This window comes from Felis catus, chromosome C2 (genome assembly GCF_018350175.1).
Source record: "Felis catus isolate Fca126 chromosome C2, F.catus_Fca126_mat1.0, whole genome shotgun sequence".
NCBI classification, from domain to species: Eukaryota; Metazoa; Chordata; class Mammalia; order Carnivora; family Felidae; genus Felis; species Felis catus.
Window position 1 is genome coordinate 87,984,096 of NC_058376.1, and position 18,241 is coordinate 88,002,336.

General features: G+C 38.7%; 1 protein-coding gene across 2 annotated transcripts in view; it reads right to left on the reverse strand.

The window, feature by feature from the left end:
- KCNMB2 (potassium calcium-activated channel subfamily M regulatory beta subunit 2) overlaps nt 1-18,241 on the reverse strand; it is a 238,157-nt gene that overhangs the window by 199,674 nt on the left and 20,242 nt on the right. The window contains exon 2 of one of the 2 annotated variants that reach the window (XM_045037252.1): nt 14,461-14,555. The exons of the other annotated variant lie outside the window; for it this stretch is intronic. Coding sequence (XP_044893187.1) covers nt 14,461-14,471 — 11 coding nt within the window. The 5' untranslated portion in view covers nt 14,472-14,555. The remainder of the gene's footprint in view (nt 1-14,460; nt 14,556-18,241) is intronic. 2 annotated transcript variants of the gene reach the window in all.

The window sequence follows — 18,241 nt, forward strand, 5'->3', positions numbered from 1 at the left end:
TGACAGCTCAGAGCCTGGAGCCTGCTTTGGATTCTGTGTCCTGCTCTCTCTCTGCCCCTCCCTCGCTCATGCTCTGTCTCTCTCCCAAGAATAAATAAAGAATCTGTGTTTTTTATTTTTTTAAATAAAAAAAAGAATCTGTTGAGATAATATTGTAAGTACAAAAGTATTTAATTTGTACATATTTTCTTTTTTTTTTTAATTTTTTTTTCAACGTTTATTTATTTTTGGGACAGAGAGAGACAGAGCATGAACGGGGGAGGGGCAGAGAGAGAGGGAGACACAGAATCGGAAACAGGCTCCAGGCTCTGAGCCATCAGTCCAGAGCCTGACGCGGGGCTCGAACTCACGGACCGCGAGATCGTGACCTGGCTGAAGTCGGACACTTAACCGACTGCGCCACCCAGGCGCCCCTAATTTGTACATATTTTCAAAACAAGGAATCCTGAGGGATACCAAAGCAAGAGATCATAAATCATTATTAGAAAAACTTTCTTCAAAATGCTTATAGATATCTCTCCAGAAACTATCTATCTCCAGGCTTACCTCTCTCTGTTCTGGTTTTCACTCTGTAATACAAATGTAAGAATTGATTTTTATGAATGATGGTGCTTGAATTGGAAATGTTACTGTTATGAGTGTTACACAATGACAATTTCTCCAAGCAAATAGGACATATTCTAGGACTAGCCACGTGGAATATATACTAAGGAAGGGTGGTTGGGTCAGTACACATGGTTTATTTTTAATTAAAAATTTTAAGGAATAATAGGTTAGTACAGAGGAAAGAGAATTTTGGGTGGAATCGTATTACTTGTTCATTTAGGCTCAATTAGGCTATAAATTATATCCATAGGGAAATTGTAGGTTCACATATCCACATAGTTCAACTCACTTACAAATATTCAACTACCAAATATTTATTTAACATATTATTAGAGGTTGTTTGGGAAGATAGATTAGCAACATTAGAATTGGAACTTCAAAGCATTTCCAGCAGAACTTCAAAGCATCTGCAACTCTGGAAAACTCAACAGCTTGGCTATTTTTTATGCTCTCTTTGTCCACAAAATAATCACTGTGGCAGGATAATATACACCTGATTAGAGCCCAAGTAAAGAGGCATGGTTGAGCTCTGTCAGTTAACTTTGCTCAGGATTGTGGGAACTGGCTGTTTTGTTTGAGGAAACTGGAATGAGTATCCAGAGAGACCCCACTATGGTGAAAAAAATTGTCCTCAGCTAAAGGATCACAAAGAATTTTCTTTTTCCTCTTCATCTTAGAATCTGAAGATTTAAAATTCCATCTACTACTGTACCAAGATCACTCAAGTTCCTGGCCAGTAGATGGCTCTCTATTTTTTTTTTTTTTTTTTTTAAACCAAGATGCTGTCCAATGTACTGAATTTAGTAAAGGTTCAGAATAGCCTGTATCATAAAGATAATTGAAGTAATGGAACTCGTGTTTTGAGGCCATTTTCTCACTAGTTTGGTGAACTTGAATGGAGTTATCTATTGAATATTTTAAGTCGATCTTTCTTTCCTTTATAATTAGGAGGCAAACTCATGAGGCCTTTCATGTTTGAATATTTACACAGATTTTCCTTCTGCCTTTCTCATCCATGCAGCAAATTGATGATAAAGTTGTGTTAGATCTATATTATCTGATTGTAGGCAATGCTGACACATTTCACCGCATAGCACACTTTTTCCAGTTCTTATATGATAGTGCTAAATGCCTATCATATGAAAAGATTGGGGTTATTTTATTGCATAACCATAATTTATATCTCATCTAATCCTCAATATATAACTTATTAGATGTCCTCTACATTTTAGATTGTTCCAGTTAAAAGAGGAGCTATAGCAAAAATTATTGAGAAGTAAAACTATAACTTAGACATATATATGTGGGACAACTAAAAAGTAGAAAAATGAAAGTGTAATAAGTTAGAGATTTTATTCAAAGGGCATACAGGGCTTCAGTATTTTTTTTTTAATTTTTTTTTCAACATTTATTTATTTGTGGGACAGAGAGAGACAGAGCATGAACGGGGGAGGGGCAGAGAGAGAGGGAGACACAGAATCGGAAACAGGCTCCAGGCCCTGAGCCGTCAGCCCAGAGCCCGACGCGGGGCTCGAACTCACGGACCGCGAGATCGTGACCTGGCTGAAGTCAGACGCTCAACCGACTGCGCCACCCAGGCGCCCCAGGGCTTCAGTATTTTTAAAGCATATGATTAATTTATTGAAGCAACAGAGGCAGAAATGATGTTATGGAAAGGGTACAAAATGTTGAAATCAGAAGATGGCTGTCTTTCTCTTTTGGGAAAAACACTTAAAGTCTGAATTTCAATTTTCTAATCTGCAAAGTGATAATATAATATCTACTTCATAACTTTCTTGAATAGTTACACTGTCTGAGGTAATATAAGTAAAACTTTTGTGTAACTTGTAACGTAAGATAGCATATCTTTTTGGTCAAAGCTCCTTTTCTTCTTGTCAGAGTCCCTGGATTCTATTACTTATTTCTTTCTCTTTTTGTAAACAAGAAAACCGATGCATTTTATATTTCTCTTGACTGTTACTTCTTTGCGAGGAGGCTTCTGCTGTATTAGCTGGTGTATTCTGCTCCTCTTTCCCTTACTTTCTGCTCCAGAATCACGTTTTCAGGCTTTTTTTTCTCCTCCACAATAGCTAGTGACAATTAGGAACTGAGGGATAAAGCCTTTGTTATTCTGAGTTGTTAACAAAAGAAACTTTTATTTTAGCAAGAGCAAAAAGGCATCATTGCTATTGGTCAGTGTCCAGAGAGAACTTGGAAATATTTTAATTATAGTGAACTTGTATTGCAGCCATGTTCATTTTAATGAAACTTGACTTTCCAGTCTTATCTTTACTGAAATATTTTCACATTTTCTCCACTCACTTTTTCCTTTCTAAGACTAAATACAAATGCACTTTTAGGAACGTGTGTGTGTGTGTGTGTGTGTGTGTGTGTGTGTGTGTGTGTGTATGTGTGTGTGTGATTAAAAAATGATGATTAAAACATGGTCTTCCCTTGGAGGGTTATAGTTTGTCTTCCTACCATAATTTTAAATACATGAAAACCAGAAAACCTTGAGAGAATCTTAGGAATGTAATTTTACAAAAATTGGTGAGAGACTGAACTTTCAAGATGGTAATGACTTATAAAGGGCTGAAAATAAATTGAGGGGCCACAAACCACTTCACTCTGAGTATTAAAGGAAACATCATCAACTGGAGAAGGAACCAATGCAAACCAGCGTAGATGTGATAACTACCAAAAAGGAAAACAGATGTGGCTACATTTCGGGTATCTTGTTCAATGTCAGGAAGGGGAAACAATATTACAATGGGTACTATAGGAGGTATAGTTCCAGGTAATAACATGATATTTTGTTTTATCTTCAGCCCCTTTATTGTGTGAATAAGGAAAAATGCCATGCAATAAAAAGATACAAGTTGAAGGAAGCATAGGTGCAGAAGCCATTGCCAGAAGCAGTCCTGCATCCTCTCCTAAAATTACTGAATTTTAAGATAGAAGTTCTGATGTTTTTATTTTTATTTATTTGTATAAAAATTTTGTTTTTAATGTTTATTTATTTTTGAGAGAGAGACAGAGAGACAGACAGAGTGTGAGCAGGGGAGTGGCAGAGGGAGAGAGAGACACAGAATCCAAAGCAGGCTCCAGGCTCTGAGCACAGAGCCCAATGCGGGGCTCGAACTCATAGACTGAGATCATGACCTGAGCTGAAGTCGGATGCTTAACTGACCCAGGTGTCCCATGATGTTTTTAACTATATCAGGTCAAAGACAAGTCTCCTGCTCTAAATACTTATATAATTCTTGACAGTTTACAGTTTAAATGTATACAAATATACAATTATATAATTATTTACACTATACAATTGTGTATAAGTTATCCCTTTAATGAGTACTCACAATGTTCAGTGTACCATATTATGAGGAAAACATATCCTCTACCCTGAGAAAGCTGAAATCCTAATAAGGTCTGGGGCATGTAAACCACTGACTATAATATTAAATTTTTTTTATGTTTATTTATTTTTGAGAGAGTGAGAGAGAGAGAGCAAAAGAGCAAGTGGGGGAGGGGCAGAGAGAGAGGGAGACGCAGAATCTGAAGCAGGCTTCAGGCTGTGCTGTCAGCCAAGAGCCTGAGCTCAAACTCATGGACCACGAGATCGTGACTTGAGCTGAATTGGATGCTTAACTGACTGAACCACTCAGGTGCTCTACCACTGACTATAATATTATTGAGGCTCAAGGAAGGAACCAACAGAGGATATTAAAATAATTTACAGTAAGGGACTCTAGTTGGCATCTATTACTTTAGCTTTCCTTCATCTTTCTTTTGGAGATTGCCCCTTTCTCTCATCATATGTTTCTGGTAGGGCCATCAGTCACAGCCCCCACCTCCCCCCCCCCCCACACCCCATCCTGATGTGGTCACATGAACCAAGGTGGCAAATCAGAATGCCATGATCAGTGCAGGGCTAGTCAAATCTAAGCAGAATCACTTGGAACCTATTTCTGGGTAATTATTTGGATGTTTGAAATCTTCTGAGGGCAAAGTCTATGTAAATCAGAAGCTGCTGGTGGCTATCTATTCTTAACACATGGAGAGAAATTTCTAGAAGATGCAGCCAATCTGAAAGAAAAGCCAAGAAATTAATAGAGGACATTTTTGAGCAGATCTAGCTATGCCAAAAGTAGTCAACCTCTGACATTTTTACTTATATGAGCCAATACATTTTATACTTGCTTGGATGTGTTTGAACTGTGAGTTCTGAATAACAGACTCCATTCTTTTGAATCAGGTCCTAATTTTATCTATCATAAAGATTTCTCTGTGCATTCCAGTTAGGATTCACATATTTACTAGTTCAATAGGGATTTTTTGAGTGTCTTTCAAGCTGGAGAGGTACTGGTTATTCCATACTTTTCTCCTTTTTACCATTTCTCTTAAGTCTCTTAAGACTACTAAACTGATTGAATATGCCCATGGTCATAGCATGAATGTCATCAGAAGGTTTTGTACTCTTTCAAAGAGGAGCTTTTCTGTCAGCCATTGTGGATGCTCAAGGTCTCACTGGCATTTATAAGAGTGTATTTGGAGGGATTCACATTTTGTCTGTGATTTCAAATGAATAAACAGAGAAATGTCATGGAAGAAACAGCAGAAATATACTTGCAAGCTAGCATAGTTACACTTACAGAAGTGTAGTGATTGGTCCAGTTTCAATAATTTTTCAACAGCTTTTTAAGTCTGAGACATTTGTGAACTTACTTTGACCCAGATAAAATGGGAAAAAAAAGACATTATTCTTTCTGCCTTTTGATTACATATCTTCTCCTTCATCTGTGTCTGATTATATATTATGTTATAAACCAAGTTTTCATATTCATAGCAGCATCATATAGGCTTTCCATATGTTCACTTTTTAGATAACTGAAAATTATTCCCTTAAGTGACACAGTTGATTTATAACATTAAACTGCTTGAAAGGGATCTTTAAAAGTTAACTATATATTTCCGTGTTTTTTTCAAATCAAAGTATAATAACAATATAGCTATTATTTTTTTAATAAGGGATTCCATGTGGCAATCCCTTTGTTAGCCATTTATATTTAACATCTCCTTTAGAACTACTCCTATGATGGAAGAGATACACTCCTTATGTAAGAGAGGAGTAGACTGAGGATCAGAATGGTTAAGTAACTTGACCAAGATCACAAAACCACAAGGAGGCCAAGCTGGAATTTGAACTCAGATCTGACTCCATGGCTGCTATTCTTATTCACAATGTCATGATTAAGAACATCAAAGGTGTGCTTTGCAAAGATGTAATGATGATCTCCCTGGCTTCAGATACTCTATACTATCTGTCCTGGTGCAAATGGCCTCATGCTGTTCTTTCTTTTGATTTATGTCTGACATTTATAATTTTCTCCCTTATTGTCAGAATGCTAACTCTCTTTTACTATTTTAAGTAGGCCTGGCAGAGGCAAAATGTGTCTGTCCTCTATTTCAGATGATTGCTTCTTAGCTGCTTTAAATCACTTTCTAGGATAACTGATCCCAGGCCCTCTGTATCCATGTGGAGGCAATAATGATGATAATGGTGATAATAGGGTGATCATTTATCAAATACCTTCTATAAGCCACTAGATGTATTACATATATGGTCTACTTTATCCTCACTTGTAGACATTTCTTTTGGTTGCTCAGGACTTTTCCCACTTATTTTCTAGGTCTTAGGTAAATTTCAAACAGATAATATTGACTAATGGGTAAACGGTACCTTGCTTAAGTGAGCTACTTAGACATATATATTCACAAAAATGCACACTCAGAAGCTCTGATTATTTACATTGACCTTTCTACCTCTGGTCAAATATTGGCAAGGGTAAAGATGGGAATGAGAAAACCCAGAATGGTGACATGCCAAGGAGATTTTCAATATAGTCATGATGTGTTGGTTGGAAAATGACTTAACTACTTCTGTTAAGTGCTGAAAGGTTTGAAGTAATCTTATTAATTCATGTGATTATGTGTTATTATGCATCCTCAGTACCTAGAGCTACAAGAGGCATGAAGTTTATCTTTAAATGAATGCTTCTCAATTATGCAAACACCAATGTGTTTTGGTATAATTTTTCCTGTGGAGCCATTAGGTGGTTAATCTGTAGAATATGAGTACACCTCTTAAAGTACAAGTCTGCTTGATGACATCTGCAGTTTGCATTGTAAATGCATCTATAATAAAATGATTTTGCTGAAATCGTCTCACCTGAGGAACATTCATATGAAGCTTTCTCAATTTGTATACTCTTATCTAAATATAAGGCAAGGGCATGGGTTTTGATGTTTGTCTGATTTTTTTTTCTTAATTATTCAACACTTTGTTCCTCTCTGACATTGGGTTCAAAATAGAAAACAGAGAGACAGTGTTTTTCTGGGAGGAGACAGGATGTATTAGCCAGCTGGGCCGACCTGTTTGTTTTCATTTGGGTTTGGATACATTTAAAAACACATTTTAAATGTTTGTTTATTTTTGAGACATAGAGAGAGAGAGTGTGAGAGGGGCAGGGGCAGAGAGAGATGGGGACACAGAATCCTAAGTAGGCCCCAGGCTCTGAGCTGTCAGCACAGAACCTGATGCGGGGCTCAGACTCATCAAGCTGGGAGATCAGGACCTGAGCCCAAGTAGGGTGCTTAACCGACTGAGCCACTCAGGTCCCCCTGGATACATATTTTTAAGTGACTTATATGTTATTCTCTATGGATTTTCTCTGAGCTAAAATTGCCAAGTAGGTTTGTGTGTACAAGCATGCGTGTGTATTTGTGTGGTGTATCTAGATGCTGCCTGCTTGAATGCTGTGACCATTGAACTTTCCAGAAGTGACTTACATCTGTATTTGAACCTACATCGACAAGTAGCTAAGAGTGACTCTCATGATGGAGTGATTCTCATGATATTTTCCTGTTAGTAGGAGCCCACCCTGCTCTAAAGAGATCATTCACTACCACTTTATTTGTCCACTCTTGGTATCCTTGGAACTTTGGAAATATTTTTGGGTGTTTATATTCATGTTCTACTCAGTCCTGGTTGCCTTGTTTCAGAAATCTGTATCTTATTAGTATCTATAATCAACAGTGTGGTTAAATACTGTATTTCTAGAATAGAAATACTGTATTTCTAAAAATTTCTGTATTTCTAAATACTGTATTTCTAATACTGGAATTTATGCTGTAGAGATGCGATTTACTAGAACCCTGATTTTCAGCATGATGCTATCGGAGAAAAGCCAGAGGAGATGCTGAAGGTTCAAATTTGGAGATATAAATGTGTTGACAGAGTATGTGGAAGGGGTGTAATCAGTGGGAGCTATGTGTCCCTGACCACGTCTGGTGGGGTAACTTAATAGAGTAGTTGGAGCTGCTATAAAGAGCTGCATTCTTGGGAGAACAAGCTGATGTGACACAATACAGTTTAGCATAGGTCTCCATGTCTGGAAGGGTGTATTCTTTGGCAGGGAAGTGCATTTGTAGTTGCTGCCATGGCCTCCATCCATGCTTGAATTGATTTTCCCTAGAAATTTTTCACTTTTTCTCCCAGGTAATTCTACTTTGCATCATTTTCCGCCCTAGATAGAGTAAACTCATTTCAAGAAGGGAGAATTCCCAAATTGTAAACTTAGAAGTCGATTCTGGAGGAAGCACTGTGCTGAATTCTGACTGCCAGCTGCTGCTTGTGTGACTTTGGGCTCATTATGACTTTCCCTCTTTTTTAAAATGGAACAGCACATATTTGTCTAAAATAGTTGAAACAATATGGGTGCCTGGGTGGCTCAGTCGGTTAAGCGTCTGACTTCAGCTCAGGTCATGATCTCTCAGTTCGTGAGTTCGAGACCCACACTGGGCTCTCTGCTGTCGGCACAGAGCCTGCTTCAGATCTTCTGTCTCCCTCTCTCCCTGCCCCTTCCCTGCCTCACACACACTCTCTCTCTCTCAAAAATAAACATAAAAGATTATAAAAAAAATAAATAGTGGAAACAATACAGAAGAGCAGGAAGTAGAAAGTGGTCCCTTCCACCCTAGCTCCTCATTCTCCTTCTCTAGATGTAATGACTACCAGTCACTCGGTTTATATGATTCCAGACCTTCCACTATGTACATACAGGTTTATATACTTTTTATTAATAAAAAGTTGACTTTGCTACATACGTTTTGTATCTTGATCTTTACGCTCAAAATTATTTCTAAGATATCCTTCTGAATGAGTTTAATGTCATCTTTTTCATTGTTCTTATTGCATTCAAAATGTTCTAGAATACAGTTGTATCCTAAGTTATTTGACTAGAAAATACTTGGGTGTCCTCAGATGTCCAACATTACTAATAATACTACAATGAAGACAATTGCACATAATATCCTTACACACTTGTGAAAGCATTTCTGAGGAATAAATGGCTGCAAATGGAATTACTGAGGTAGTAATTTTGCTCCTTAAAAATTTTGATAGATTCTGCTGAATTACTCTTCAAAAAGTTTTTATTGATTTATAATCCCTCAAAAGTATATATAAGAGCTGAATGAATTTATTAAATTGAACTCTATTTTTCTTTTGTATAAAATGGCACTAAATTACCTTTTTGTTAAGGTTAACCTGAGAATTAGATAAAATAACACAGGTAAAGTAGCTAGCACTGTGCCTGACCAAAAGTGGATACTCCAGAAATCTTTATTTTCTCCAAATGCTCCATTTTGCACAAAGCAACAATGAAGCAATTATTAAAGAAGTCCAATTTTCCCACCTGGGTCATACCCAGTGTTCTCAGCACTCCAGTATTCATACCTACATCAGTGCTGAGCTTCTTACTTAAGAGGTCTGGTCACTATTGTCTTTATACTGGTCATTATCCTTCTTCGCACATGATGCCCATTGTAATCAGAATTTCGGTATTTTAAAAGTATTTTGCAAATGTCTCCTCGGTCTTTTGTTGTGCCTCTTTGTTTCCATGTAATTTAGAGTCTTGAGACCTGGAATTCTATTTTGAGTGATCAAACATGAAAGTGCTCACATCTGTTTGGTTTGACAAAAAGTCATAAAGGAGGGTGTGAGAGATTGGTAGATGCTAAATTTTGATGCTCTCATTGTGTCTAAGCCATTCACATATTTGTAGGAGGTCTCTGGGGGCATTCTGGCAATTCCCTTCCAGAGCGCCCACACTTCCATTGAGACCTCCTTCACTTTATATGGTTGTATATACCTCCCCTGTACTTCAGTTGATGCTTGTATATTTGTCTGAGAAGTGAGATGTGATGCATGGCCATCCAGTAGAGGAGAAATGTCTTTCATATTTCATGCACATACAACTGAATCCAAGTTTACAATTTACCTTAGAGAAACATCCAGACCTGGATACTGATAGTCTTCAAGTCTCAGTGGATTTTCTGTCTGTCAGTGTTCTGGCCCTCAATCATCCCTACAAGGTGCCCACCCTCCGGCCACCCACCTCATTTAAGCTCAGTTAAGCTTTGGACAGCTCTGAATACCCAGTGCATTTTATTTTATAATAGACACTTCTGCATTGCTTACTCTGTGCAGACACTGTTGTGGGCGCTTTATAAATATTAACTTATTTGATCCTTAATGGCTGCCCCTGTTTTTCTGGTTCCAGCTCTTAAGGAAAGATAAAACATTTCTAATCCCTTGTCTGTAAACCAGCCTTCACATACCAGGTTCCCCAGGGCCTACTCTTTTTCAAATTAAGGAATTCCAGATCACTCACTTGTTCACATACCAAATTCACGATTTTGAATTATTTTATATCCTGACCACTCTCCTCTGAATGTCCTCTGATTTGTTAATGACTCTCTCAGAGATTGCAAGCTGTCTGGTTCTGGCCCACAGATGTGTTTTGCTTGGCACACTTTTTTATTTATTTTGTTTTTCAATAAAACAGAAAAAGCAAGAGAAAATGGACCGCCTTTCCACAGGATATGCGTTCTCCAGCTCCAGGTTTCTATGTAGAACCTATTGTTTTAGTTATGGCTTCACTCAGCTTGGCCCCTAGAGTTGTCTGAGTTTGAGACCCCTGCTGAAATACAATATCCAGAACTGAACTTAGATGCCATCTGGCCACAGCACAGTAGAGGGGATCCTTCATCCTACAGTGCTATTAATATTGTAAACTTGGATATATCTCTTACAACAAATTTTCTTGAAATGCATTTTTAACCCATATATCAGCCATTCCTCCACACCGCTTCCGAGGCTGGATTTAATCATTTTTACTTTCAGGATAAAAAATTTACTTGCACCAAATCATTATTGAAGAGTATATACTTTCTTGGCAGTTTAGAGATAGAGGGGAAAGAGATGGTTTTAAAAACCCAGCCTTCCCCTTCAGGTCTCTTCTCTTAGCCTTACAGCTCTTGGGGTCTCCTATTTCCTTATCCCTTCTTTCAGCACCAGTGGTTAACTTGACTGCTTCCTGCATCCTTTCCCAGAATCCCCTCTCTGGGGCTTCTCAATCTTTTTCCTTAATCACACAGAGCAACTTAGTCCTGGGCTAGCTGTGCCAAACTTGGTGCTCACAACTATTGTCTTCCCAGCCGACATCAGAGCCTCTACTTATCAGGAACTACTTTCCAAAGAAGGCAGCAAGTGACTCTCATAACCAAATGTATTTTTTCCTACTGCAGTAAGACCACTTGTTTTAGAGCTAGGCAACATGTCCAATCCAGTGCTCTCATCTTACAGGTGGAAAAACCCAGATCCAGAAAGTCACATTAGTTAACTACCATAATGCAGCTAATTAACAGGGAGGTAGATCATGGAAGCCAGCACGTCTATATATATAAAATTGTGCTATATATGCTATATATGATGTTACTAGAAACTCTGTATTTATACATGAGCAGTCACTAATTCTATGTACAGTGAGTCTTGGGGCTATTTTAGATTTGACCTTGTCTACACCAGAGCGGATCACTGCATTTCCTCTCCCCTTACACACACACACACGAGTTGCTGCGTCCCAGCTTGTGGCTAAAAGGCTGCTGTATTCCTTTCCATACTGAGTTTTGCCATAAAATGTCTTTGGATTTCCTGAAAACATTTTGCAAAAGGTAAAAATTACAATGTGAGCATTTCCAGCTACACGAACAGTGGAATCTAATGTAGCAATATTACAGAATGATGGGATTTTAGAGTTGTGAGACCTTATCTATCATCTAATCTGATCCTCCCCTGCTTTTAACCATGTGGAGATTTAGGTCCTGAAGAGATCAGCCTTCTCCGAGAGGCATAGAATCATTTAGTTTCAGAACCAATAATAGAACCAGGCTGTCCTAACTAGTCCAGTCATACAACTCCATACAACTTCCATGTAAAAACAAATAAACAACAAAGCCTGCTTCTCGGCATTGTTTTGTGTTGATTGATAGCAACGGGGATCATGTGCCACTTACAGTAATCTCTTAAGATCTTATAATAATCCTTACATTATCCTGTTAAACTGGTTGTAGCTCTGTGCTTAATAGATTGAAATCTATTATTCATAATGCCATCTTGTTCTGTTCAAATAACATTATCCTTATAACTAAAATTTTATGGATTCATACTCCATTTCATAGCACAATGAGACAGAGTTTTTAGAACAAAGAGTTTTCATTTGTGAATTCAGTTCAGTAAGTATTTTGCAAGTACCTACTGTGTCCCTAGCATTATCTTTGGCCTTTGTGGTAATTCAGAGGCAATATACTGCACATGGCTTTTAGCCTCAGAGAACTAATATTGTGTTGTGGGTGTCTGGGTATCCAGAAACATCATGAGAATAATGTTCTTTCTAAGGAGGTGAAACAGTGTAATGGATAAAGGCATGGACTCGAGGTCAGGCAGTGTTGGGTTTGCACCTTGGTTTTTTATTTACTAGCTGTGGTATCTTAGTTAACTCTCAGTGTCCTCATCTGGGGATAACAATAGCACTTATTTCATAGAGTTATTGCCAAGATTCTGTTAAGAGTCAAGACCGAAATCACTTAGCACATGCCTCACATATATTGCTCAAAAATGTTAGCTAAGGCCATCACTCACGCAGGTGGAGTCAAGATGGAGGAGTTCATGGGACAGCCTTGCCCTTGGTGAATTGTGGATAACTGTGGCGGGGCCTTTATTAGGGATACCATAGGTGGTGGTATCCTTTCAGGCAGTCAAAGGTTTTCAGAATTCTCCAGTGGGAGTAAACCAGTCTACGAGTGGGTTTTGGTAGCTCTTAAAACCAGTGCTCCACGGTTGGGAAATTGAAAAACAAAGCAAAACAAAACAAAAAAAAAAAGTGAGCTGATGTTTAAAATCTTTATTATTTTATGCCAATGAAGTCTCTTTGCTCAAAGCACGTTAGAAAAACCAAGTATCTCAACACATTTAGGGGAAGGAAACTTAGGCTTTGGATCTGAAATATTTAGATTTTATTGGTTGATTGACTACTGGTTGACTGATTGGTTGAGTTCTGTTTGTGTGGCTCAGTGTAGTCCATTTGCCCACAACAGCAATCTAAATTTTTGAGGAAGAATCCTAAGAGTAAAGTTGGGAATAGTAATCACTTCCCTGGAGCATTATCTTCAATGTAATTTTGAATTATTTGTTCTTGTGAGAAGTGTCCTCCAGATAGAAGTCTCCCTTCCTTTGACTGTCAGTGTTTCCTGTTCACGGCAGGTTCTTAGACAAAGGCCTCCCAATTGGTTGTCAGTTACTGGTGTTGCCACCCTGCCTTATCTTGAACACCCTCTGTTGTTGCTAAAAAATTAGCCACTCAGAGGAATGCATTTGAACCAAATGGTACAAAGTGCTTTGGAAAGACCTAAAGCATTGTTTGTTGATCTAAGATAGTCAAATGAACTTCCTAATTACTTGCCAACTTTTGTTTGCTTCTTTCCAAGTTCTTTTGTTCCTCGTTATATATTTTTTTCTCCTTTTTTTTTAAACAGAGAAAATAAACCAAATATAGGGAAGGAGGAAAGGGCTTTAACAATGCATCTGTATAATCTGAAAGAAAAAGATTATGCCTAATTTGAAATGAAATGTTTCTTAAACAACTTTGCAGTCAGACTATTAATAATCATTTTACAAAGCTGGTGACAAATACCAGAGCACACTGGAATATTAGGGATCCGTGAATTGCTGTCAGTTTGAATTTGTATATATTTTCTCATAACTAAAATTACTCTGATTTAGTTTGCAGAGGAAGAAAATCTCCTGTAAAGTAACACTATTGTCAAATATATTTGTGTGAGACCATTTGCACATATGCAAAATTAGAGATCTCAACACATTCTTGGATAATTAATACTAGTAAAGATCAAAGACTTGTCTAAAATAATCAGTTAAGATACTTTTCTAGAGTTGTCCAGATGTTTGCAACTATTCCCCAATTCTGTTTGCATGTTTAGATGGAGCTTCTTTCAGAAAATTGATCAAACAGAAGAGAATTCTGGTAATAAAATAATTGAAAATTTAAAAGGCTGAGAAAAATCACACAACTCCATTATATTAGAGTTGCAACTGTGAATGAACCCCACACCATTGTAAAAAATATGAGAAAATATACACTAGAATCTAGAAACATCCTGAGTCCAAGAGAGAAGAAAAATTACTTCCCTATGAAAGGAAGCATTCCCACAAGTTATCAGCTCCCTGTACTCTGGAGTTTTTGGTCCTACAAATCTTTCCAGAGTCAGGAAGCATTGCCTTGTCTAGTTTTCCATCTCTAGCTATTTTCTGACACAACCGGTCCGATACCATTCTCTTTAATGCTTCTTTCTACATAGTAACTATCACCAATTCCTCTGCTAATGCAAAAGGGTGAATGCAAAATAAATACGGTTCTCTGAGAGATTCTAGCTTACCTACAGTGCATGCCACTCAGTCAGCATTCTGCTCCCTCAGTTCTCCCCAACATGGCCCAGATGGCTCCTGAGATGACCCAAGAGCACACCGCACACTGGGGTAGGATCCAAGAAAAGGAGGAAAAGAGTTAGGTGCTCAGGGATGTTTGTACCAGGACACAGTGCTCATTGGTCAGTGCCCTCCCTGGTTGTGCGGGACGTGGGAACAGAGCATTCAGCCGTGCAGGGTAAATAGCAACTAGACTAGTGCCTGGTGCAACTAACCAAAGGTGGTGACGAGGCCCCTGAAGCACAGAGCTGAGAGGGAAGAATATTTACTCCAGTGCTCCTCTGCCTTACAAAAGAACTCTGAAGCTGAGACATACATTTATTTAATTAAATTAATTTAAAAAAATTAAAAAAAAACAACAACAACCCTGGAACTATGATCCATGAGATATTCTATGTAATTTGTCTTAAACTATTTCAGGATATTTTTGTGGAGGATGATGGCAACAATTAAAATACAGTCCGAAATGGAAAGGACTTGAGAGGTAACTGAGTTTAGTCTTCTCACTTTATAAATGAACAACACTGGCCCTTACATGTTATGGCCACGGTCCACGTACTGAGGCCCTGCAGTGCAGGTGAACACTAACCTTCTCACCACACACCGCCCCTTCTTCATTACCTAGGATATGTCTTTTTACACATTCACAGGCTCCATCTTCCTGCTTCAGGCTTGCAAGTTTCCATCCTCCTCTTCGGTTGTATTTCAAACAATGTACTGAGTGTGGCGATTGAATTATTACAGTTCTCTCTGTATTCTATGGGCCGTTTAAAATTGGCTTAGGTTAAAATGGGAAACTTCACACTAGTCGTAAGAAACTCTTAAGAGACACAGCAATTCAATCTGGTTCACGTAATAATAGCAATAAAGTAGAAATTGAACATTTTTTTTTCTCTCCCAACAAGCTAAAAACAATTTACAGATTTTCTTATTAATCCTCACAGAAGAGCTGTGACCATTTTCCTCACTGGAGACCTCAACCACAGAGGTCATGAGGCAGAATGCGCAGGAACAGCAGGCTCTGGTGTGGGAATAAAGGATTTTGTTTCAGGGTCCCTTGGTGGTACTAATATGCTGTTTGGTCTGGTCCCTCTGAATTTCCATTCATTCATCATTTAAAAAAAATTTTTTTAATGTTTATTTATTTTTGAGAGAGACAGAATGCGAATGAGTTAGGGGCAGAGAGAGAGGGAGCCACAGAATCCTAAGTGGGCTCAAGGCTCCGAGCTGTCAGCACAGAACCTTCGCGGGGCTCGAACCCACAAGCTGTGAGATCATGACCTGATCAGAAGTTGGACACTCAACCAACTGAGCCACCCAGGAACCCCTTCATCATTTTTTTTTTTAATGTATTTATTTTGAGAGAGAGAGGGAGGGAGCGAGGGGGAGGGACAGAGAGAGAGGGAGAGAGTGAATCCTTAGCAGGCCCTGTGCTGCTAGTGCAGAGCCCTACACAGGGCTTGATCTCACAAACTGTGAGATCATGACCTGATGACCTGAGCCAAAGTCAAGAGTCGGCCTCTTAGCTCCCTGAGCCATCCAGGTGCCCTGTAATTCACTCATTTAAATGGGAGGAGTTGGGCAAGGTGATTTCCAAGATGCCTTCATGGCAAAGTCTGAGATTTCACAGGGATTGGAGTCCACAGCTTAGCTTTTCTCACTTTTGATACCCCTGGTTAAACAAGTTTTCCTTAAGGCTCTGTAACTTTACTGTTTTTCTAGATCTTTCCTGTTTACAAATTCTTTTTCTTCTCCTTTTCCTAAGAGGAACAGGAAAGAGTAATTCCTTTTTTGTGTCAGGAAGTGGCCCACCGATAGGGATAGAAAGGAGGAGGCAGTAAATGGACAATTACCTCATTTATCCCTGGTAGAAGCCTATTGTTCTTTGGGGTTTGAAGTTTCTTTCATGGCAATGTCACTCCCACCCTTTCCTCTAAGTCTCACATTCTACTTTTTCAGACTGAAAGCATTCATTATTTCTTCCAAGTTCTTTCTTCAAAATGTTTCTGCTCTTAATTAATCCTTCCTTACTGCTCTTAATTAATCCTTACTCCTCCACCCCAATAGTACCATAACCCATTTTAGAGGAAGAAGAGCCTTTTGTCAACCAAAAGCAACGTTTATTGTGGCTTTAATCCAATGTCCAGTTCTTCGGAGTCAGTGGTTTTTCTATCTGGATACATATTAGAATCACCTGGAAGAACTAATAAATAATACAGATACCTTTTCTAGCCCAAAACAATTTAACCAGAATCTCTGCATATCAGAATTAGGCCTAAGTATTATTGCAAGGGTCCTAGCTGAGTTTAACATTCAACAGGGGTTGATAACCCAGTGCTCCCAGGTTTTGAAACACTTATTAGCCTTTGTTTATTCTTCAGCTTTAGTCCATTTTACTGGCTCCTTCTGGTCAATCTGCAAATGTGCTCAGCCTTCTGTTATCTTAATAAAACACCTTCTCTTGTCCCTCAAGCTATGATTCCTTGCATCCTCTTTCCTTCCACTTCACCCTCTCAATTGTTCTGCTCCGGGTCAGTCCTGAAATAGCTTTCTTTGAGGTCACCACAATGGCCAAAATAGTCCCTCTGTCTTCACCGTCCCCAGGCTCTCTGCAGGGCCTGACATTCCTGATCATCATTGCCTCTGTGACATTCTGTCTTCCCTTGGCTCCTGTGATTCTGAATTCTCTTGGTTTCTTTCCCAGGTCCCCAAAGTTTCCTTTAAAATTATACCTCTAAAGTGGCCCTGAAGTGTAGCTGCTTCTCACAGTTGTATCCTAGTTGCTTTTAAATTCTTGATTTGTTCTTTCCCCCAAAGTGATTGCCTAAGTTTAAATGATCACATTTGTGAAAATGGCTCTAAAATCTGCATCCCTCTCCTGAGTTGCAATTTATATTTCACAAGGAGACATTCTTATCTGGATGTTTTTCCTCCATTTTGAACTCATGTGTTCCAACTGACCTTCTCTTCTACCAATTCCCTTCCTTCTCTGTGATCCCCCACTGAACTCCAACCAACACTCTCTTCCCACTTTTCTGGGCTTAAAAAGTCTGGTTATCTGTCAATTTTCTCTCTTATTCACTCCTCATATCCCATGAATCCCCAAATTGAGTCTTTCTTACCTTTGTAATTTTTAAGACATCTGTTTCCTCCTTTTCACTTCTAATTCTTTTTTTTTTTTTAATTTTTTTTTTCAACATTTATTTATTTTTGGGACAGAGAGAGACAGAGCATGAATGGGGGAGGGGCAGAGAGAGAGGGAGACACAGAATCGGAAACAGGCTCCAGGCTCTGAGCCATCAGCCCAGAGCCCGACGCGGGGCTCGAACTCATGGACCGCGAGATCGTGACCTGGCTGAAGTCGGACGCTTAACCGACTGCGCCACCCAGGCGCCCCATCACTTCTAATTCTTATCCAAGCTCTTGTCTAAAGCCACAGATCAAATATCCAGTCTTCTATTTGCTGTCCCAAATTCCTAGTCAAAATTAGCCTTTCCTTTCTTGGTGGTCCCAAAGCACTTTGTGGGTCTAGTATGAGATTTAGCACATAATTCTCTTTAATACATCACTGTGTGTGAAGTTTTCATTAGTTAATTATAACCTCTCATTGTCAGAGACCATATCATTTTGGATGGAGTTAATATTAAAACAACAGACTTACAATTTATCTGAGTAAAGAACACATACACACACACACACGTACAATACAGTGGAAATGGTTATACACCATAA